This window comes from Aethalodelphis obliquidens, unplaced genomic scaffold (genome assembly GCF_003676395.1).
Source record: "Aethalodelphis obliquidens isolate GAN/ISIS:26980383/991018 unplaced genomic scaffold, ASM367639v1 scaffold13, whole genome shotgun sequence".
In the NCBI taxonomy this organism is placed as follows: Eukaryota; Metazoa; Chordata; class Mammalia; order Artiodactyla; family Delphinidae; genus Aethalodelphis; species Aethalodelphis obliquidens.
Window position 1 is genome coordinate 14,649,211 of NW_020837957.1, and position 22,377 is coordinate 14,671,587.

Genomic DNA, 22,377 nt, shown 5'->3' on the forward strand with positions numbered 1-22,377 from the left:
GATCTTCCCGGACCGGGGCACGAACCCGTGTCCCCCTGCATCGGCAGGCGGACTCTCAACCACTGCGCCCAGGGAAGCCCAATTTTTTTTTTTTTGATGCATGCTGATATGGCAGCTGTCACATACAATCTAACAAAATTGTCTCGAATGGAGTTAAAGACACCTAAGCACTACTAGAGCCATCTTACGGAGGAAAACCAAACAAACGTTTTGGCCAACCCAATATAACTAATAAAGAGCTCATATATAAATGTGTGTATATATGTGTGCATATATGTGTGTGTGTGTGTGTGTGTGTGTGTGTGTGTGTGTGTGTGTGTGTGTGTTTCCATGAATCAATAAGACAATTAAATAGACAAAAGGCAAAAGTCATTGCTCCAGAAATTCCTGCATGGAAAATGTATCAGGCATGTTATGTTACCGCAGAGTGTGAGCAAATTTAGCTCAACCCCAAAGTCTCCCCACCAACCTGCTTGATAACCAACATCCTCTTTGGCTTACCTGTCCTTCAGGGGTCCTAAGGCAAAGGGAAGACAAATGATGTGACTGTTCAAGGCAGGTGTGGCTCATTGCCTAGATGACAGCAGGCAAGTGCCTCTCATGTGGACACCAGGTCAAATCCTTGCTGTGGATCTGTCCTTATAAACGAAGCAAATGCACTCTGACAATGCAATCTCTCTCCCACTTTTAGCGTTCATGGATTCCCACCCTCCCTGCGAACTCATGGTTTACATTTATCCTTTTATCCCTTTATCTAGAATCCTTAATCCCTTACTTTTCTTCAAATAATACCTCAACAGTAGGCTGTAAGGAAGGAGGCTATCATTGGGAAATCTATCAAATCCCTTCTCAGAAAGGAGAGATTATAGATTCCATAGTGTGGACACCCAGCTGAATCACACTAATTCTGGTATAGAACTCTGGAGGTGCCATTCGTGTCCAATGTGATGTGAACTGTATGCCCTGGAGCTGTGCATCAGGCCAGGTAGTGAAGGCTCTCCAAATGGGGCTGATGACCGGGATGGGGCAGGGCAGGAAAAGAATATCAAAGCAAATACTTTCTCCTTTTTTGCAACTAAGGGCAAGTAAAATAGCAAAGCACAAAACATACATTTCAATGCTCATGTAATTGAGACTGACTAAGCCTTCGCAAATGCTGTTCCCTCAGACACACTTTTGTCAGATATACGTTGACCTGATACCAAACTCCTATCCCTCATTTACCTAATTCCTACCTAGATATTCCCTGCTTAAAGTAGCACTCTTGGACTTCCCTGGTGGTGCAGTGGTTAAGAATCTGACTGCCAATGCATGGGACATGGGTTCGAGCCCTGGTCCGGGAAGACCCCACATGCCACAGAGCAACTAAGCCCATGTGCCACAACTACTGAGCCCGCGTGCCACGACTACTGAAGCCCACATGCCTAGAGCCATGCTCCGCAACAAGAGAAGCCACCGCAATGAGAAGCCCGCTCACTGCAACAAAGAGTAGCCCCTGCTCACCACAACTAGAGAAATCCCATGCACAGCAACGAAGACCCAATGCAGCCAAAAATAAATAAATTTATTTTAAAAATAATAAAGTAGCACTCTAGGGCTTCCCTGGTGGCGCAGTGGTTGAGAGTCCGCCTGCCGACAGGGGACACGGGTTCGTGCCCTGGTCCGGGAGGATCCCACATGCCGCGGGGTGGCTGGGCCCGTGAGCCGTGGCCGCTGGGCCTGCGCGTCCAGAGCCTGTGCTCTGCAACGGGAGAGGCCACGGCAGTGAGAGGCCCATGTACCGCAAAAAATAATAATAATAATAATAATAATAAAGTAGCACTCTTAAACAAATTAATTAAGTAGCACTCTTCACCCCATTATTTCTCATTTCAGTACCCTGTTTGTTTCAGAGCATTTATTATGAATTTGAATTATTTTAAGATTTTTGTGTGCACCTAATTTTTTGCCTATCTTCTCTGAACTGTAAGTATTTCTGTCTTGTTCACAATATTCTCAGAGATTAGCATTGCAGGACTCAAATATTTGCTGTCTCTCAACTGGGGACAGTGGATATTAGCCCCCTGGTAGATATTTGGCAATATCCTTGAAGAGGACTGGAGGAAAAAAGAGTCACATTCCTTTGCATTAACATGACAGGAGAGTCCAAAACGTTGTTAGTGCCACTGTTGAGAAACCCTGATTTAAACTGAGGCTTTATGTTTTTGGTTATAAGTGACAGAAACCTAATGAAACTGTGGTTCCTAATTTGATGAACAAACTGAATTTGGTAGGGGGTAAGCAGAAACCAATTTTATTCTCTCTTATTACTGTCCCTGAATATTTCTGAGGATCCCTCTCTATTCCTCAGACAAAATCTTAGGCAAAGGCTTTAGCTTTTTTCCCTGGTATTATGATCTCTTTTTCATTCATTTCTTAAATTTTCCATCTTACAACTCTAAGAGCAGAGTTCCTAGTTTAAAAAATCCCAAATAATGGGCATATTGTCTTCACCTGGGTTAAGTGCATGCCTAGGGGCATTCAACCAGAGGGTCAGGGGCATAAAAGAACAGAGCAGCTCCAAAGACAATTATGTGGATGAATGGAATGAAAGTTTCCAAGAGAGAAAAACAGGGGGTCAAGTCAACCCAATATCACACACACACACACACACACACACACACACACACACACATGATATTGGTTTAAAGGCTGAGAAAGAAGATTTCTGATGAGCCACACGGGGAAGGATTTTTTTAGGCAGAGAGAACAGCATAGGTGAAAGCACATGAGCAAGAGGCCATGTGCTAATTTGGGAACTTGTAAGGGGTCGATATTACTAGAGCAGAGACTGAGGGCAGGGAAACGGAACAGTCTAGACGCAGAAGGCAGATCATGAGTGATCAGGTCTGCTAAGTAGACTTTTCCCTCTAAAGATCCATGAAAAACTTTGAGAAAGGTAGCGACATAATGAGATGTATATATTAGATTACTTGGATAGTAATGATTAGCATAGTTTGGAGACTATTGCAGAATCCAGACAAAGGAAGGTAAGGGCCTAGCAGTGGAGATGGCTGTGAGAACTACTTAGGAGATAAAAATCAATAGACTTTGAATCGACTACATGGGAGACAGAACTTAGGAAGTTTCCTCTATGGATTCTCTTTATTTCTATTTTGAGAGTTCACTAACAAGTTTTTCTGACTCTAGTCTCAGTCTACTCTAGTACAGTGCCATACTTCTGAACACAACTCTTCCTAAAACACAAATCCAATCATGTAGCTCTTTAAAGACTCCTTGTTGCCCCAGAGAATTTTTTCTCGCCAAGGGTCTAGGGTGAAAGGAGAAAATTTCCTAGGGGTTAATATCTAAGGATCTTGCACTGGTCTGAACCAGAGAATACCTTTCCAAATTGTGTGCCCTAGGCACCTGCTGCCCTAACTCTAGTCCCCTTTGGCTTTAGTATTAGCCAAATTTACTCCTCCTATCTCATTTTTTGTTATACCCAACAAAACACACTGCCCTCAAAGTATTCTAATCTACATCCCATTCTCCTAAAAGGCAAAACACTTGCTTGTGCCTCTCCTATTTAGTGCTGCTTTCCCTAACCCTATCCCTTAGAATGACCTTTTGTCCTTTGCCCTTTATCTTAAAAGTGAACTCCACTCATCTCTCAAGAGACCTCCTAGGAGAAGCTTTCATCAACTTTCCCAGATCATGTGGGTCCTTCCTTGTATTCTATGTCATGCTCACTAGTGATATTATACTGCTGATTATAAATTATACAGTGTAATGTCATTATTATATATTGCAATAATTTTTTCACTTTTCAGTCTCCTGAACCAAACTATGCACAGGGATTTTTCTTACTCACCCTAGTATTTTCAGCATTGAGCACACTACAGGGCACAATGTAGGAAATGGACAAATTAATAAATTTGCTGCTTAAAGAGATGAATAAATGTGAAAATATTAAAGAAATATGATATAGTGTCTAACTTGAAGAGATAGTAATTTTCTTTTTCTTTTTCTTTTTTTTTTTTTTTTTGCTCTGTTGTGTCTTCATTGCTGCATTCGGGCTTTCTCTAGTTGCAGCGAGCGAGGGCTACTCTTTGTTGTGGTGCTCAGGCTTCTCACTGCGGTGCCTTCTCTTGTGGAGCATGGGCTCTAGGCTCATGGGCTTCAGTAATTGTGGCTCACAGGCTCTAGAACGCAGGCTCAGTAGTTGTGGCACACAGGCTTAGTTGCTCCATGGCATGTGGGATCTTTCTGGACCAGGGCTCGAACCCGTGCCCCTGAGTTGGCAGGCGGATTCTTAACCACTGCGCCACCAGGGAAGTCCCAGTAATTTTCTTATACATTTAAAAATGTTTATCATTTAAATGTATAGACAGCAGATACAGTTCTTTCCATTTTATTACTTTTAGAAATAGCACATAGTTTTCTAGACCTTTGTAACGTTATGAATTCTAAATGTACAAAATAAGAATTCTTGTTTCCTTGAGGTTTAATTTTACTATGATTGCTCTTTATTTTTTTAAATATTTATTTATTTGGCTGCGCCAGGTCTTAGTTGAGGCACACAGGATATTCCCTGCCCCGTGTGGGATCTTTGCTGTGGCATGCAGTATCTAGCTCCTGCCTTGGGAGACCAGAGTCTTAGCCACTGGATCACCAGGGAAGTCCCTCTGGCTTTTTTTTTTTTTTTTTTACATTTTTAAATTTAATTTTATGTATTTGCTTATACAGTGGGTTCTTATTAGTTATCTATTTTATACACATTAGTGTATACATGTCAATCCTAATCTCCCAATTCATCACACCACCACCCCCCAAGCCACTTTCCCCCCTTGGTAGCCATACATTTATTCTCTACATCTGTGTCTCTATTTCTGCCTTGCAGACCAGTTCATCTGTACCATTTTTCTAGATTCCACATATATGCGTTAATATACGATATTTATTTTTCTCTTTCTGACTTACTTCACTCTGTATGACAGTCTCTAGATCCATCCACATCTCAACAAATGACCCAATTTCGTTCCTTTTTATGGCTGAGTAATATTCCATTGTATATATGTACCACAACTTCTTTATCCATTCGTCTGTCAATGGGCATTTAGGTTGCTTCCATGACCTGGCTATTGTAAATAGTGCTGCAATGAACATTGAGGTGCATGTGTCTTTTTGAATTATGGCTTTTTCTGGGTATATGCCCAGTAGTGGGATTGCTGGGTCATATGGTAATTCTATTTTTAGTTTTCTAAGGAACCTCCATACTGTTCTCCATAGTGGCTGTATCAATTTACAATCCCACCAGCAGGGCAGGAGGGTTCCCTTTTCTTCACACCCTCTCCAGCATTTGTTGTTTGTAGATTTTCTGTTGATGTCCATTCTGACTGGTGTGAGGTGATACCTCATTGTAGTTTTGATTTGCATTTCTCTAATAATTAGTGATATTGAGCAAATTTTCATGTGCTTCTTGGCCATCTGTGTGTCTTTTTTGGAGAAATGTCTATGGAGGGCTTCTGCCCATTTCTGGATTGGGTTGTTTGTTTTTTTACTATTGAGCTGCATGAGCTGTTTATATATTTTGGAGATTAATCCTTTGTCCTTTGATTCATTTGCAAATATTTTCTCCCATTCTGAGGGTTGTCTTTTCATCCTGTTTGTAGTTTCCTTTGCTTTTCAAAACATTTTAAGTTTCATTAGGTCCCATTTGTTTATTTTTGTTTATATTTCCATTACTCTAGGAGGTGGATCAAAACAGATCTTGCTGTGATTTATGTCAAAGAGTTTTCCTCTAAGAGATTTATAGTGTCCAGTCTTATATTTAGGTCTCTAATCCATTTTGAGTTTATTTTTGTGTATAGTGTTAGGGAGTGTTGTAATTTCATTCTTTTACATGTAGCTGTCCAGTTTTCCCAGCAACACTTATTGAAGAGACTGTCTTTTCTCCATTGTATATCCTTGCCTCCTTTGTCATAGATTAGTTAACCATAGGTGTGTGGCTTTATCTCTGGGCTTTCTATCCTGTTCCATTGATCTATATTTCTGTTTTTGTGCCAGTACCATATTGTCTTGATTACTGTAGCTTTGTAGTATAGTCTGAGGTCAGGGAGTCTGATTCCTCCAGCTCCATTTTTTTCCCTCAAGACTGCTTTAGCTATTTGGGGTCTTTTGTGTCTCCATACAAATTTTAAGATTTTTTGTTTTAGTTCTGTAAAAAAAAAAAGCCACTGGTAATTTGAAAGGGATTACAATGAACTGCATATTGCTTTGGGTAGTATAGTCATTTTCACAATATTGATTCTTCCAATCAAGAACATGGTATATCTCTCCATCTGTTTGTGTCATCTTTGATTTCTTTCGTCAGTGTCTTATAGTTTTCTGAGTGCAGCTTTTTTACCTCCTTAGGTAGGTTTAGTCCTAGGTATTTTATACTTTTTGTTGCAATGGTGAATGGGATTGTGTCCTTAATTTCTCTTTCTTATCTTTCATTGTTAGTGTAGAGGAATGCAAGAGATTTCTGTGAATTAATTTTCTATTCTGCAACTTTACCAAATTAATTGATTAACTCTAGTAGCTTTCTGGTGGCATCTTTAGGATTCTCTATGTATGGTGTCATGTCATCTGCAAACAGTGACAGTTTTACTTCTTCTTTTCCAATTTGTTTTCCTCTTATTTCTTTTACTTCTCTGATTGCCATGGCTAGGACTTCCAAAACAATGTTGAATAACAGTAGTGAGACAGGACATCCTTGTCTTGTTCCTGATCTTAGAGGAAATGCTTTCAGTTTGAGAATGATATTTGCTGTGGGTTTGTTATATATGGACTTTATTATGTTGAGGTAGGTTCCCTCTATGCCTGCTTTCTGGAGAGTTTTTTTTTTTATCATAAATGGGTGTTAAATTCTGTTAAAAGCTTTTTCTGCATCTATTGAGATGATCATATGGCTTTTATTCTTTAATTTGTTACTATGGTGTATCACATTGATTAATTTGCATATATTGAAGAATCCTTACATCCCTGAGATAAATCCCACTTGATCACCGTGTATGATCCTTTTAATGTGTTGTTGGATTCTGTTTGCTAGTGTTTTGTTGAGGATTTTTGCATCTATATTCATCAGTGGTATTGGTCTGTAATTTTCTTTTTTTGTAGTATCTTTGTCTGGTTTTGGTATCAGGGTGATGGTGGCCTCATAAAATGAGTTTGGGTGTGTTCCTTCCACTGCAATTTTTTGGAAGAGTTTGAGAAGGGTGGGTGTTGGCTCTTCTCTAAATGTTTGATAGAATTCACCTGTGAAGCCATCTGGTCCTGGACTTTTGTTTGTTGGAAGATTTTTAATCACAGTTTCATTTTCATTACTTGCGATTGGTTTGTTCATATTTTCCATTTCTTCCTGGTTCAGTCTTGGAAGCTTATACCTTTCTAAGAAATTTGTCCATTTCTTCTAGGTTGTCCATTTTATTGGCATATAGTTGCTTGTTGTATTCTCTTCTGAAGCTTTGTATTTCTGCAGTGTCGTAACTTCTCTGTTTTCATTTCTAATTTTATTGATTTGAGTCCTCTCCCTCTTTTTCTTTTTTTTTTTTTTTGCGGTATGCGGGCCTCTCACTGGTGTGGTCTCTCCCGTTGCAGAGCACAGGCTCCGGACGCGCAGGCTCAGCGGCCACGGCTCCCGGGCCCAGCCACTCTGCAGCATGTGAGATCTTCCCGGACCGGGGCACGAACCCGTGTCCCCTGCATCGGCAGGCGGACTCTCAACCACTGCGCCACCAGGGAAGCCCTCCCTCTTTTTCTTGATGAGCCTGGCTAAAGGTTTATCAATTTTGTTTACCTTCTCAAAGAACAAGCTTTTAGTTTTATTGATCTTTGCTACTCTTTTCTTTGTTTCTATTTCATTTTTTTCTGATCTGATCTTTATGATTTCTTTCCTTCTACTAACTTTGGGTTTTGTTTTTTCTTCTTCCTGTAGTTACTTTAGGTATAAGGTGAGATTGTTTACTTGAGATTTTTCTTGTTCCTTGAGGTAGGCTTGTATTGCTATAAACTTCCATCTTAGAACTGCTTTTGCTGCATCCTATAGGTTTTGGATCATCCTGTTTTCGTTGTCATTTGTCTCTAGGTATTTTTTGATTTCCTCTTTGATTTCTTTAGTGATCTCTTGGTTATTTAGTTACATATTGTTTAGCCTCCATGTGTTTGTGTTTTTTACATTTTTTCCCTGTAATTGATTTCTAATTTCATAGCGTTGTGGTTGGAAAAGATGCTTGGTATTATTTCTATTTTCTTAAATTTACTGAGGCTTGATTTGTGACCCAAGATGTGATCTATCCTGGAGAATGTTCCCTGTGCAATTGCAAAGAAAGTGTAATCTGCTGTTTTTGGATGGAACGTCCTATAAATATCAATTAAATCTATCAGGTCTATTGTGTCATTTAAAGCTTTTGTTTCCTTATTAATTTTCTGTCTGGATGATTTATCCATCGGTGTAAGTGAGGTGCTAAAGTTCCCCACTATTACTGTGTTACTGTCGATTTCCTCTTTTATAGCTGTTAACAGTTCTGTTATGCATTGAGGTGCTCCTATGTTGGGCGCATATATGTTTATAATTGCCATATCTTCTACTTAGATTGGTCCCTTGATCATTATGTAGTGTCCCTCCTTTTAACATTCTGTATTTTAAAGTCTATTTTATCTGAGTATTGCTACTCCAGCTTTCTTTTGATTTCCATTTGCATGGAATATCTTTTTTCATTCCCTCACCTTCAGTCTGTATATGTCCCTAGGTCTGAAGTGGGTCTCTTGTAGACTGCATATATATAGGTCTTGTTTTTGTATCCATTTAGCGAGCCTGTGTCTTCTGGTTGGAGCATTTAATCCATTCAAGTTTAAGGTAATTTTTGATATGTATGTTCCTAATACCATTTTCTTAATGTAATGGGTTTGTCTTTGTTGGTCCTTTTCTGCTCTTGTGTTTCCCACTTAGAGAAGTTCCTTTAGCCTTTGTTGTAGAGCTGATTTGGTGGTGCTGAATTCTCTTAGCTTTTCCTGTTGTAAAACTTTTGATTTCAACATCACATCTGAATGAGATCCTTGTCAGGTAGAGTAATCTTGGTTGCAGGTTCTTAACTTTCATCACTTTAAATATATTGTGCCACTCTCTTCTGGCTTGTAGAGTTTCTGCTGAGAAATCAGCTGTTAACCTTATGGGAGTTCCCTTGTATATTATTTGTCGTTTTTCCCTTGTTGCTTTCAATAATTTGTCTTTAATTTTTGTCAATTTGATTACTGTGTGTCTTGGCGTGTTTCTCCTTGGGTTTATCCTTCCTGGGGCTCTCTGCACTTCCTGGACTTCGGTGGCTATTTCCTTTCCCATGTTAGGAAAGTTTTTGACTATAATCTCTTCAAATATTTTCTTTGATAGGTTTCTTTCCTTCTCTTCTCTCCTTCTGGGACCCCTATAATTCGAATGTTCGTGTGTTTAATGTTGTCCCAGAGGTCTCTTAGGCTGTCTTCATTTCTTTTCATTCTTTTTTTCTTTATTCTGTTCCGTGGCAGTGAATTCCACCATTCTGTCTTCCAGGTCACTTATCCTTTCTTCTGCCTCAGTTATTCTGCTATTGATTCTTTCTAGTGTATTTTTCCTGTCAGTTATTGTATTGTTTATCTCTGTTTGTTTGTTCTTTAATTCTTCTAGGTGTTTGTCCTTTAATTCTTCTCCGTCTTTGTTAAACATTTCTTGCATTTTCTCGATCTTTGCCTCCATTCTTTTTCTGAGGTCCTGGATCATCTTCACTATCATTATTCTGAATTCTTTTTCTGGAAGTTTACCTATCTCTACTTCATTTAGTTGTTTTTCGGGGGTTTTATATTGTTCCTTCATCTGGTACAAAGTCGTCTGCTTTTTCACTTTGTCTGTCTTTCTGTGAATGGGGTTTTCCTTCCACAGGCTGCAGAATTTTAGATCTTCTCCTTCTGCTGTCTGTACTCTGGTGAATGAGGCTATCTAAGAGGCTTGTGCACACTACCTGATGGGAAGGACTGGTGGTGGGTTGAGCTGACTGTTGCTCTGGTGGGCAGAGCTCAGTAAAACTTTAATCTGCTTGTCTGCTGATGGGTGGGGCTGGGTTCCCTCCCTGTTGGGTGTTTGGCCTGAGGCGACCCAGCACTGGAGCCTACAGGCCCTTTGGTGTGGCTAATGGCCGTCTCTGGGAGGGCTCAGAGCAAGGAGTACTTCCCGGAACTTCCGCTGCCAGTGTCTTTGTCCCCACAGTGAGCCATCGCCACCCTGTCTCTGCAGAAGACCCTCCAACACTAGCAGGTAGGTCTGGTTCAGTCTCCTATGGGGTCACTGCTCCTTCCTCTGGGTCCTGATGCACTCACTACTTTGTGTGTGCCCTCCAAGACTGGAGTCTCTGTTTCCCCCAGACCTGTCAATGTCCTGCATCAAATCCCACTAGCCTTCAAAGTCTGATCCTCTAGGAATTCCTCCTCCTGTTGCCGGACACCCAGGTTGGAAAGGCTGACGTGGGGCTCAGAACCTTCACTCTACTGGGTGGACTTCTGTGGTATAAGTGTTCTCCAGTTTGTGAGTCGCCCACCCAGCAGTTGTGGGATTTGATTTTATTGTGATTGCACCTCTCCTACCATCTCATTGCAGGTTCTCCTCTGTCTTTGGATGTGGCATATCTTTTTTGGTGAGTTCCAGTGTCTTCCTTTCGATGACTGTTCAGCAGTTGGTTGTGATTCTGGTGCTCTCGCAATAGGGAGTGAGTGCACGTCCTTCTACTCCACCATCTTCATTTCTTTTCCCTATTGCTCTTTACTTTAAAGTAACTTTAGAATAAACTGGCTTACCTAAACTCTTAATAGAAAAACATCTGTGTTGTTTACACTTTATTTTACATTTTGATGTAAATACTTCCCAATGGAACGCATACCTCTTATTGGAGCAGCTTAGCATTTTGATAACTACTGAGGCAATGCAGGGAGAGCATGCGCTACATCAGTCTCTGGCCTCAGATCTCTAGGTTTTATCATTTTCATAATCTCTTTAAGCCTCGATTTTTTGACCTAAGAAATGGCAATCCTAATTTTGGGGGGTAACAGCTTTATTGAGATACAATTCACATGCTATATAATTCATGTATTTAAAGTACACAATTGAATAAGTTTTAGCATATTCACAGATTTGCACAACTAGTACCACAATCTAAGTTTAGAACATCTCACTGCCCCATACCCATTAGAAGTCCCATACCCTTTAAGGAGTCCCCTCCATTTCCTCTCAGCCCTTTGTGCCCTGGGCGGTCACTAACTTACTTTCTCAATAGATTTTCCTATTCTGGAGGTTCATGTAAACAGAATCATACAGGAACATAATCTTTTATGACTGGCTTCTTAACATGTTTTCAAGGTTTACCCGTGTTGTAGCATGTATCAGTACTTCATTCCTTTTTATGGCCAAATAATATTCCATTATATGAATATACTACATTTTATTCATCCATTCATCAGTTGATAGACATTTGGGTTGCTTTCGTTTTTTAGCTATTATGCATAATGCTACTATGCACATTCATGTACAAATTTTTACTTCAATGTATGTTCTCATTTCTCTTGGTTATTGTCTAAGCGTAGAATTGCTGGGCCATGTGGTACTCTATGTTTAACATTCTGAGGAACTGAATCTGCAATATTTGGATGTGTATGGAATAGATGTTCTAAATTAGCATCTAGAACAATACTCTGAGTTCTAGATGCCTTGGTTGGCTTAGTTCTGACTTGTAGAGGAGTCTTGTCAAACACTCTTGGGTGGGTGATAAGAACAAAGATACAAGGGCCAGTATATGTCCTATGGCATTGTGTAGATTTAAAGGAGGTCTTGAGTTATTGCTGGGGACTCTGCAGGTTTTAGCAGTTAATGGAAACGGTAATTGGGTATATGAATTACCTAAAAGAATTCATTTACTTAGGTAATGTCATTGGTTTTAATTGTCAAAGTGCTAGACTTTGGTCAGGTTTAATGTTGTCACTTGATAAGCACTGTTTCCATCAATAATTAGTGAAGTACACTGGTCATATATTGTCTCAGATGGACTGAGCAGTAATCCTAAATGTCTGACATAAAATATCAGATATACCCAATCAGTGTAGTTAAATACGACTTCGGTGCTTTCTGCCTGTGCCCCACTCCTGAGAGCTGGCTCTTTTCTTATAGGTCCCTTTTATGTGTTCCTCAGTGACTTCCCCTCCCCCTGCCTTGCTGGGCACTTTTCACTGTTTCATTTCCTAATACTTTGAAAAAATCTGTAGCTAACCTTTTATCAATAGATGGTCCGCTTAGCTCCTGATTTCAACATACGACCTTTTAAGATAACTGAAGCCTGCTACATTCTATGGTGTTCACATGGTCCACAGGAAAACTTTTCTTGCAAGATTGCTAGTATAGGGCATTTCTGCTGCAGCCCTCTCTCTCTGCTCAGTCATCAAAGGCCTCTTTGGGTAGTCTGTTGCCTTTAGATTTTTCAGATGACATAAACTACAGGGCACAGAGGTCAAATTGTCTGAATTTCTTAAAATTCTTTCACTTGGCTCAAGGTGGTGATAGGACGGAATAAGCAAGTACCCTTCTCTCTCCACTCTTGGGGAAGAAGAATGAAAAAGGCACAGCACTCCAGAAAATTGTCTCCTGAGTATTTCCATTCTCCAATCTTTTTTGATCAATTCTGCCACATCATTCCCTGGAGGTACATGAGGGCTAAGAGTTGCTAAATGGGCTGCCCTTTCTCCTAGCATGCCCTGTGTGGATGATTTAGCATTCTTTTTTAGAATGTTCAGGGCACTTGGCATCTATTTTGCTCAGCTTTGGAGCTTCTGCTGAAAGACATGGAAAAGTCCCACTTGATATGCCATATATCTTAGAAATATGTGCCAGGGAATGTTCTAAGTTCTTAACCATTTTTTGATGTCATTGGATTTTGATGTCAATGGATTCCATTGACATTCTGGTAAATCCTATGGACCCCTTTCTCAAAGTAATGTTTCTATGCATATAAAATAAAATATGTAGGATTACCAAGGAAACCAATTATATGGAAATAAGAGTTTTATCCTTGGATTCCACAGAAGTACAAGTAACCCAAGTTAAAAACTTATATAAGAATCTTAGGTGGGGAGGGATAAATGGGAGATTGGGATCGACATACACACCACCATATAAAATAGATAACTACGGGACTTCCCTGGTGGCACCGTTGTTAAGAATCTGTCTGCCAATGCATGGGACATGGGTTCGAGCCCTGGTCCAGGAAGATCCCACATGCCATGGAGCAACTAAGCCTGTGTGCCACAACTACTGAGCCTGCATTCTAGAGCCCGCAAGCCACGAGCCACAACTACTGAGCCTGTGTGCCACAACTACTGAAGCCTGCATGCCTAGAGCCCATGCTCCACAACAAGAGAAGCCACCGCAATAAGCCCGCACACCGCAACAAAGGGTAGCCCCCGCTCGCCACAACTAGAGAAAGCCCACGCACAGCAAGGAAGACCCAACGCAGCCATAAATAAACAAATAAATTTATTTAAAAAAGAGGATATATGTATATGTATAACTGACTCACTTTGCTGTACAGCAGAAAGTAACACAACATTGTAAATCAACTATAATCTAATAAAAATTTTTTTAATCCTAAAAAAATACCTATATAAGATTCTTAGTGCTTTACAAGTATTATTACATTTCTCTTCTCAACATCCCAATGAGGAAACTGAGGCATAATGAGGGTTAGTACCTTGCCTAAGACCATGCACCTCGTAAGTGGCAGAGAAAGAATTCAAACCGTGGCAATCTGACTCCACAGTATTGTTCAATACTATGCAGACAGGATACCCAAATTCACTAATGGTTGATGTAGCAAGTACCTCAGTATTTGAACAATAGCAACAACTAATATTATTTCATGAATTCCACTTCCTGGTTTGGTGAGCACTACATGATGACTTTGGTTATCTGGGGGAGGATCAGACCTTTAGAATTAATCCAAGTGCCATTTTTTTTCCTGGGCCAGGATAGCAGAAGATATCAAAGATATCAATGTTCAAATATAAGACTGTGTCCATCTGTTGCTAACATCCACATGGACCACCCTGTCCTATGGTTTAAGCTACTATTTGTTCAGTTTTCTTTTGCTTCTAGCTAACAGCATCCTACCTGATATATTCAATAATGACTAAGATTGAATATTCTGGTAACCCAGGAGAAGGGAGGCTTGGAGCAAATTACACTGATTTAGCAAAATAAATAAAATCTGATAGTTCTTATTCTCCTGTTAAAGAGTAAAATCCATACCCAGTGTGTAATAATATCTTTCTCATAATGGTTATTGTGGAATTAAAGGAGAGAGTGTTCATAGGAAAGTTGCTTTAAGTGGGAGTCATCATTATTACTGTTCTTCCCATTAGGCTGAACGTTTGGAAGTTGTGGGAAATAGGGAGGAGGCACAGACAGGAGATGGAGGAATAAACAAACATAGCCTTACAAATTCCAGGTTCTTCAAGTGTCAAGAGCACTGTTCACAAGTGCACAATACTTTCACACACAACTCAGTCTGTGTATTTTTAGCTATTGTTCATCCGGTAACGTCAGACACTGGCATTACCATTCTCCCTATTTTCCATTTCACTAAATGGGAATTTCGAACACTACCAGAAAAGACTGTTCCTTCTTGATTCTTAGATAGGAATAGTAGCATGTGCTCTCATGTTTTAGCAATCCTTACAAAATTATTTTGGCTTTTTACCACAAATATGCTCAGAAATTGGAATTTTAAAATCTGCAGTTCTGATGGAATGTTTTGGCTCAGGACTGCACATAGAAACAGCATGTTGTTTTCTGTTGTTCTCCCTCCCACCCTATTAGTTTACCGTGTATTAGACAGAACCTCGGAGCTGTGAATACATTGCCTAACCCCTCAGAGTTGACCATATTCACATATTATTTGGTAGCCTAATTCAGTAGGAAATGTGGAGAAAAGCTAACGAGGAATTGAAATCAATAATAACTTCATCATTACTACAGGATTGGAATACCTCAACATTAATTTGTTTGGGGGCTGAGCGTCTATAGTAGTTCTTAATCTGGGACCTGTGGATTGGTTTTGGGCATCTAACCTCATATATATATATATATATATATATATATATATATACATACACACACACACATATATATATATATATACACATACACACACACACACACACACACACACACACTCTATTTTTTCTTTTAATAGTATGTGAGTGTATTTTTTTAACACTGTATTTAAATGACATATGGGGAAAAGGCCCCATAGTTTTCACCAGATTCATAGTATGGTCCTAGAGCCCTCAAATGGTTACGAACTAGGATGCTAGCTCTTGACAGCACTGTAAGAGGATGCAATTCTTCCATTCTATATTTTACATCTATCTGGCAGGGCGAGAGCCTCTACCCTAAACAAAAATGGCGGGAGCTGCTTCACACGTAGCCCCTCACGCAGAAAGACTAGGAGGCCCCGCGACTTTCTCTCCACCTTCCCACTCCTGACCCCGGAAGGACTCCGCCCCCGGGGTCGGCCTGCGGCTCGCTGCGGCGGGGAAGTAGGCGTGGGCAGGATACACTTACCCTGGAGCGCCAGGTACGCGGATGGAGCAGGCGGGCGGAGGGTCGGGTGGGGTCGCAGCGGTTACGGGGTAGAGGCTGCTGGGCGGGCAAGAGCGCCAGCCTGCGACCTCTGGACTCCGAGTGCGGGTGGAAGAACAGAAAGCCGGAGGGAGGCCCGCCCGGGACCGCTGAATCAGGGTGGGCTGGCGACCGCTTGGAGCCGGAGCGAGGGTCGGTCGGGGCGGCTGAACCGAGAGGGAGCCCCTTTCCTGGTCCTCTTGGTAAAGAAAAAGGAAGCCCTCAGAGGAGAGCGCGGTGGGGGTGAGGGAGGCCTGAGGGAGGGGCAGCTAGTGTGGTACAAGTTCCTGCAAGAATGTCAGTGGTTTGAGCAGGGAGTGGTTTTTGGATGTGGAAGATTACGCTTTCCTTGAAGATGCTTTCCGAGAATAATTTAGCATCGGGAGGTTTGTGGCGTTAGAGGCCTAATGTAAATAAAGTTTTTCAACTTTTATTTTCTGGAGGGAGGACTCCAAAAGGTCTTGCTCGTGCACAGACCTTTATTTTTTATCATTATTGCAAGTAAGCATTTTTTGCTGTATTTCAAGGATCTTCTCAGATTTCGGTTGTATAGATTATCAAAATTTTGTGGATATTTCAGACTTTCATTCTTGCTTGGATTATAAAGTTCAGTTTTAGGGTGTTTAAGAAACAAATTCTATTTATGACACTTATTTTTAACTCTCTCGTGGTTAGAATGGAGAGAAGCGAGTAATATTACAGAGTATAATATTTTTAGTGATGTTTTAGACCCCCCTCTCGAAATTCGAATAATCATGCAACTGCCTTCATGTTTTTTAAAATTAATATTTATGAAAGCAACTGAAATGACCAGTTTTTAAAAGCTATTCAGTTATTAATGATTAAGTTTGGAATCACTTCCTCAGTGATTTTAAATGAAAGGGAATGAGATGGTTAGAATGCAAAAATAGAAATTTGTCAGAATTCTTTTAAGAAAACCGCTGCAGCAAATTGAAGTGATTGCTTTATTTTCTTTCTCCTCTGCTTAAAAATCTGGAACTCTGTTATGGAGAAAATCACTTTGGGTGAATTACTCTCAGTATCTTTTTTTTTTTTTTAATTTTTAATTCAATAGCACAGATAGCTTTAATGATCCAGAATCTATTTCGTTACCAAAAATGTTTCTCTAAAAGAAATTGTCAGGCTTTTTGGGGGTTTTTTTTTGAGGGGGGGGATAAATGTGCTTCCCCTCCTTTTTTTTGTGTAACATTTCAAAAAAGAAGTACATGTAGGCACTTAAACAATCAAATATTACAGAAGCACTTATAATGAAAAACAGTGGTTCCCTGCCCAGCCTCCCAACATCCCTAGTCTCATTCCTCAGAAGTCTGTTTTTCACTTGTTTAACTGTTTCTTCATGATTTCCTTTGTATTTCTGAATAATATGTCTCTATCACAGTTTGTTGGTTAGAATAAATGTACTTCAATTAGAACTAATTACACTGAGCTGAAATATTCTAATTAGAATATGAGTGAGGGGGAATTAAGTTTATACTCCTTGAGTGTCCCTAATAGGGAAAAGGTAAACGGTCAGTAGCAATAACCCACCTTAAGAAGTATTACTGTGCTTGATGTGAAAGGAAACTACTACTTAATCAGTAGTTTGGTTTTTTTTGTTTGTTTGTTTGTTTTTTTCCGGTACGCGGGCCTCTCCCTGTTGTGGCCTCTCCCGTTGCGGAGCACAGGCTCCGGAAGCGCAGGCCCAGCGGCCGTGGCTCACGGGCCCAGCCGCTCCGCAGCACGTGGGATCTTCCCGGACCGGGGCACGAACCCGCGTCCCCTGCATCGGCAGGCAGACTCTCAACCACTGCGCCACCAGGGAAGCTCTTAATCAGTAATTTTGATAGTTGTCCGAAAAAAAAAAAAACAAAAAAAAACGGGGCTTATTAACGGAAGGGATTAGTCTACTAGAGTTTAGAAAAAGAGAGCAGAGATATATGCAGAAATAAAGGACTTAAAGTATAGTAAATAAGTTTTTATAGAGAGATTGTTGGTAGTTTCTGTTTTCTCTTTGGTAGTTTGTACAGCACTCTGCAAGGGAAAGAAGTATTGAATTCGGTAGGCCTAAACATTCTGGCTAGTGGGGAAGCCTACTCTTGTACATCAGGCTCTTTCCTAGTTTGTATGAAATATTCCTTAGGGTCCATTAATTTTGTGCTCACCACACAGCCTTTTATACTTAATTCAACTCCCTGCAATGTCTTATTTCAGAAAGGGTATGTTTCGATAGCATATAAAGGTATTCTTTCACTAGATAGTGTATTTCCTTATTATAAATGAGCAAATTTGTAAACTAATTTATATTAATACTCTGTGAATTTGTTTAGTGTGTATCCAGCTGGGTGCACTGATAAAATTGAGTTTCTGGCTCTACAAAGCATAGACCCAGACCCTGAACCATCATGTTTCTGTCAGCATTGTGCTACCTTTAAGGGCCTCTCTCAGTGATGACTGCCTTCTCTGTGGACAACTGATGTTTCCTTCTTTGGTTTCAATAGAAATAGGCATTCAAACAATATTAAAATTTCATAGCATGTATGTCATTTCTTTCAAGAGCTTTAAAATGGGATAGTAGGATCAACTATATTCCAGTATAAAATAAAAATTTTTCTAAAATGGGACAGTAGGAGAATAAATGCTTGAGTTCTGAAGTTCAGTGAGCCCTGAGGTTCATTTTTAGCCCCTAGAGTCAAGATTCCAATCAGATTTCTTTCAGTACCTGCCCCCACCCAATGCTGTTATTGGAAGGAAATAAGTGGGAAGAAAAATATTTTAAATTACTATTTAACAGCTGAAACATTTATTTAACCAGAAAAGAGAGAATCTAGAACCTGCAGTTTTCTAAGGAAAATTTACTACTTGAACTCAAAATTGAAATCTAAGTCATTTTCTTTTTGGTTACTTTGGTGATTAATAAACTTTTAGCTCAAGTAAATTTGGCTCAGAATGTTATTTTCTTCAGGTTAGTGTGCAAAAAAGACAGCTGTTTAATTAAGTGCAAAAAAGAAAGCTGTTTAAAAAGAGTAAAATTTTCAATTTGTATCTTTCATTTGTAGAATAACCAGAAATCTTTGTGGCTAATATATTTTTTGTTTCATTTATTGAAGATTAGAAGAGGAGTCATGTCAGAAGAAACAGTAAGTGAATCACAGTTTTCCCTGAGGACAGCAGCACTAAGAGTGTTTGATCTTCCTCTGTCTTGGTACTATTCTCTCTGCCAGGTAAAAAAAAAAAAAAAAAATGAAATACGAAGTTGAATAATAAGTCTATTGCTTAGAGCGTATTGTGTTTACAGTATTTAAATTTCATTTGGGGTTTTAAATGCTTCAAAGTGTTTATTAAAGTAGTTTAAAACTTACTTGGTTTTTATTTATTTCACGTTTTTTTGTTGTTATCATATTCATAACTCTTAAAAGGAGATTGTATTACTTTAAAAAAATCTTCCTACCTTAAGTGAATTTACAGTCTATTACAGTTATTTTCAGAGAATTATGTTATTCAGATAGGCTTGTTCTCACTATTACAGTCCTTTAATTTTAACTTTATTTTATTGTGGTAAAATATATGTAACATAAAATTTACCATTTTAGGGCTTCCCTGGTGGCGCAGTGGTTGAGAGTCCGCCTGCCGATGCAGGGGACACAGGTTTGGGAAGATCCCACATGCCACGGAGCGGCTGGGCCCATGAGCCATGGCCGCTGCGCCTGCGCGTCCGGAGCCTGTGCTCCGCAACAGGAGAGGCCACAACAGTGAGAGGCCCGCGTACCGCAAAAAAAAAAAAAAAAAATTTACCATTTTAACCATTTTTAAATGTGCAGTTCAGTAGCATTAGGTACATTGACACTATTGTGCAACCAATCTTGAGAACTCTTTTCATCTTGCAAAACTGGAACTCTGGAGCCACTAAACAGCAATTCTTTATTCCCGCTCCCACCAGCTACTGGCAACCACCATTCTCTATTCTGTCTCTATGGATTTGATTTGACTACTCTAGGTACCTCATAAGTGGAGTTACATAGTATTTGCCTTTTTGTGACTGGCTTACTTCACTTAGCAAAATGTTTTCAAGGTTCATCCATGTTGTAGCATGTGTCAGAATTCCCTCTTTTTCCCCAAGTTGGATAACATTTGATTTTATGAATATACCACATTTTGTTTATTCATTCATTCATTGCTGGAACTTGGGTTGCTTCTACCTTTTGGCTTTTGTGACTAATGCTGCTGTGAACATGACTGTACAAGTATCTATTCAGATTCCTGCTTTCAATTATTTTGGGTATATACCCAGAAGTGAGATTTCTGCATCATATGGTAATTCTATTTTTTTTTTTTTTTTTGGTAATTCTATTTTTAAGTTTTTGAGGAATTGCCATACTGTTTATAATAGTGGTTGTACCATTTTTTATTTCTACCAGCACTGCACAAGGGTTCCAGTTTCTTTACATCCTTGCCAACACTTGTTTTCTGTTTTTTTAATAGTAGCCACTCATGGTAGTGAGTTGGTATCTCACCGTGGTTTTGATTTGCATTTCCCTAATTAGTCATGTTGAGCATCTTTTCACGTGCTTACTATCCATTCGTGTATCTTATATAGAAACATAGAAGCTGCACGGCCTGCAGGATCCTAGTTCCCCGACCAGGGATTGAACTCAGGCCCTAGCAGTGAAAGCACTGAGTCCTAAGCACTGGACCGCCAGGGAATTCCCAATCCTTATTTGTATGTGTGTGTATATATATATATATGTGTGTGTGTGTGTGTGTGTGTGTATTTTTTTTTGTTGTTGCCGTACGTGGGCCTCTCACTACTGTGGCCTCTCCCGCCGCGGAGCACAGGCTCCAGATGCGCAGGCTCAGCGGCCATGGCTCACGGGCCCAGTTGCTCCACGGCATGTGGGATCTTCCCGGATTGGGGCACAAACCCATGTCCCCTGCATCGGCAGGCAGACTCTCAACCACTGCGCTACCCGGGAAGCCCATTTTTTAATTTTTTTTTTAAAATAAAATTTATTTATTTATTTTTTTGGCTGCATTGGGTCTTTCTTGCTGCACACAGCCTTTCTCTGGTTGCTGCGAGCAGGGGCTACTCTTCGTTGTGGTGCGTGGGCTTCTCATTGCAGTGGCTTCTCTTGTTGCGGAGCACAGGCTGTAGGTGCACGGGATTTAGTAGTTGTGGCTCGCAGGCTCCGGAGTGCAGGCTCAGTAGTTGTGGCACATGGGCTTAGTTGCTCCATGGCATGTGGGATCTTCCCGGATCAGGGCTCGAACTCGTGTCCTCTGCATTGGCAGGTGGATTCTTAACCACTGTGCCACCAGGGAAGTCCCTCCTGTTATTTTTAATATATGCTTCTAATGCAGTTTACACTCCATTGTAGTAAATAAAAAGATACGTATGGAAAGTAGCATTTATTTCACTAAACTTAAACACTGAATTTCATCAAATCTAAGATGATCATTTTTCACATTTCAACATTTCTAAAACTTCCTTGCATCTTAAAAGGAATAGTACCTTAGATTGATAAAATATAGTATAATTTTATTTTATTTTTCTCTCTTTTTCTTTTTTTCACCATGCCACACAGCATGTGGGATCTTAGTTTCCCAACCAGTTCCCCCACCTTAGTTCCCCCATCTTAGATCCCTGTGGATTGGATCCACACCCTGTTCTGTGGAAGTGTGGAGTCTTAACCACTGGACTGCTGGGGAAGTCCCCTAGTATAATTTTATATAGGCGAGGATGTTACACAGATAAGATGTATGAGAATAATACTGGTTAGTATTCACTATGTTTAAGACATTAGTTAGGTCATCTTTACATATAATGTCTCTAATCCTTAAAATAACCCTGGAATTTCTGTATCATATCCATTTTACAAATCTGGCAGCTTTTTAACAGCTTAATTAACTTGTCTAAAATTGCATATATGATATGGGATTTGAACTTGCATTTCTTTGATCCCGAAATCCATTTTCTCTCTCTTTCTTTCTTTTCCTTTTTAGGATTACATGATTAAAAGAAAATTTGAAAAATACAGAAAAGAATTAAAGAGAAAATAAAAATTGCCAACAACCCCTCTATAAAAGTTTACTGGCTGTACTTTACTTAGGTCTTTTATTTCTGCATATATCTCTCTGCTTCCCAATCCCTCACTCCCCACCCTCACCACTCTGTCCCCCTCATTTGAGATTATAAAGTTGTATATTTTGAGCATTTTCTCTGTCATTAAAAATGCTTTATAAGTATAGGTGTACTATAGTTTATTGAATATTTCTCTATTTTTGAGTTTTTGGGTTGTTTCAGCAGTTCATTATTTATATTTAAATCTTTGTCCAATTTTTAGATTTTTATTAAGGTAGATTCCTAGAGATGAAAATATTGAGTCTAAGTGTTTGGTATTTATTCTTCTATTCGTTTATGTTATCACACCATTTGGATGACATTTAAAAAGACCAGCAACAGGACATAGCAGCACCCACTGTGTGTAAAACACTGTGTTAGAGATTTTATATTGGTTACATTTACAAACTCTTTAAACCTTACAATGATTCTAAAGTAATATTATTCTTTAAAATTTATTATTTGAATAGCTAATACATTTACATGGTACAAAAAACAAAACTACACACACACACACACACACACACACACACACACACACACACACACA

The 22,377-nt window shown here is 39.6% G+C and overlaps 2 protein-coding genes across 12 annotated transcripts in view; one reads left to right on the forward strand and one right to left on the reverse strand.

Annotated features, from left to right (window-relative positions):
• Positions 1 to 15,802, reverse strand: part of USP33 (ubiquitin specific peptidase 33) — an 88,679-nt gene extending 72,877 nt beyond the window's left edge. For 2 of the 7 annotated variants that reach the window (XR_003434318.1, XM_027114111.1), the window contains exons 1-2: positions 15,656 to 15,791; positions 502 to 638 (exon numbers count right to left, since the gene is read on the reverse strand). Coding sequence is in view for 4 of the 7 variants with exons in the window: in XM_027114111.1 (XP_026969912.1) it covers positions 502 to 570 (69 nt within the window). In the remaining 3 variants the exon portion in view is untranslated. Of the gene's footprint in view, positions 1 to 501; positions 639 to 15,655 lie in introns of those variants that run through there. The other 5 variants (XR_003434319.1, XM_027114114.1, XR_003434320.1 and 2 more) reach the window with 4 other exon arrangements.
• MIGA1 (mitoguardin 1) overlaps positions 15,576 to 22,377 on the forward strand; it is a 91,375-nt gene continuing 84,573 nt past the window's right edge. Inside the window, exons 1-2 of one of the 5 annotated variants that reach the window (XM_027114142.1) lie at positions 15,576 to 15,668; positions 18,820 to 18,933. In XM_027114142.1, coding sequence (XP_026969943.1) covers positions 18,835 to 18,933 — 99 coding nt within the window. In that variant the 5' untranslated portion in view covers positions 15,576 to 15,668; positions 18,820 to 18,834. Of the gene's footprint in view, positions 15,669 to 15,735; positions 15,916 to 18,819; positions 18,934 to 22,377 lie in introns of those variants that run through there. The other 4 variants (XM_027114143.1, XM_027114145.1, XM_027114146.1 and 1 more) reach the window with 4 other exon arrangements.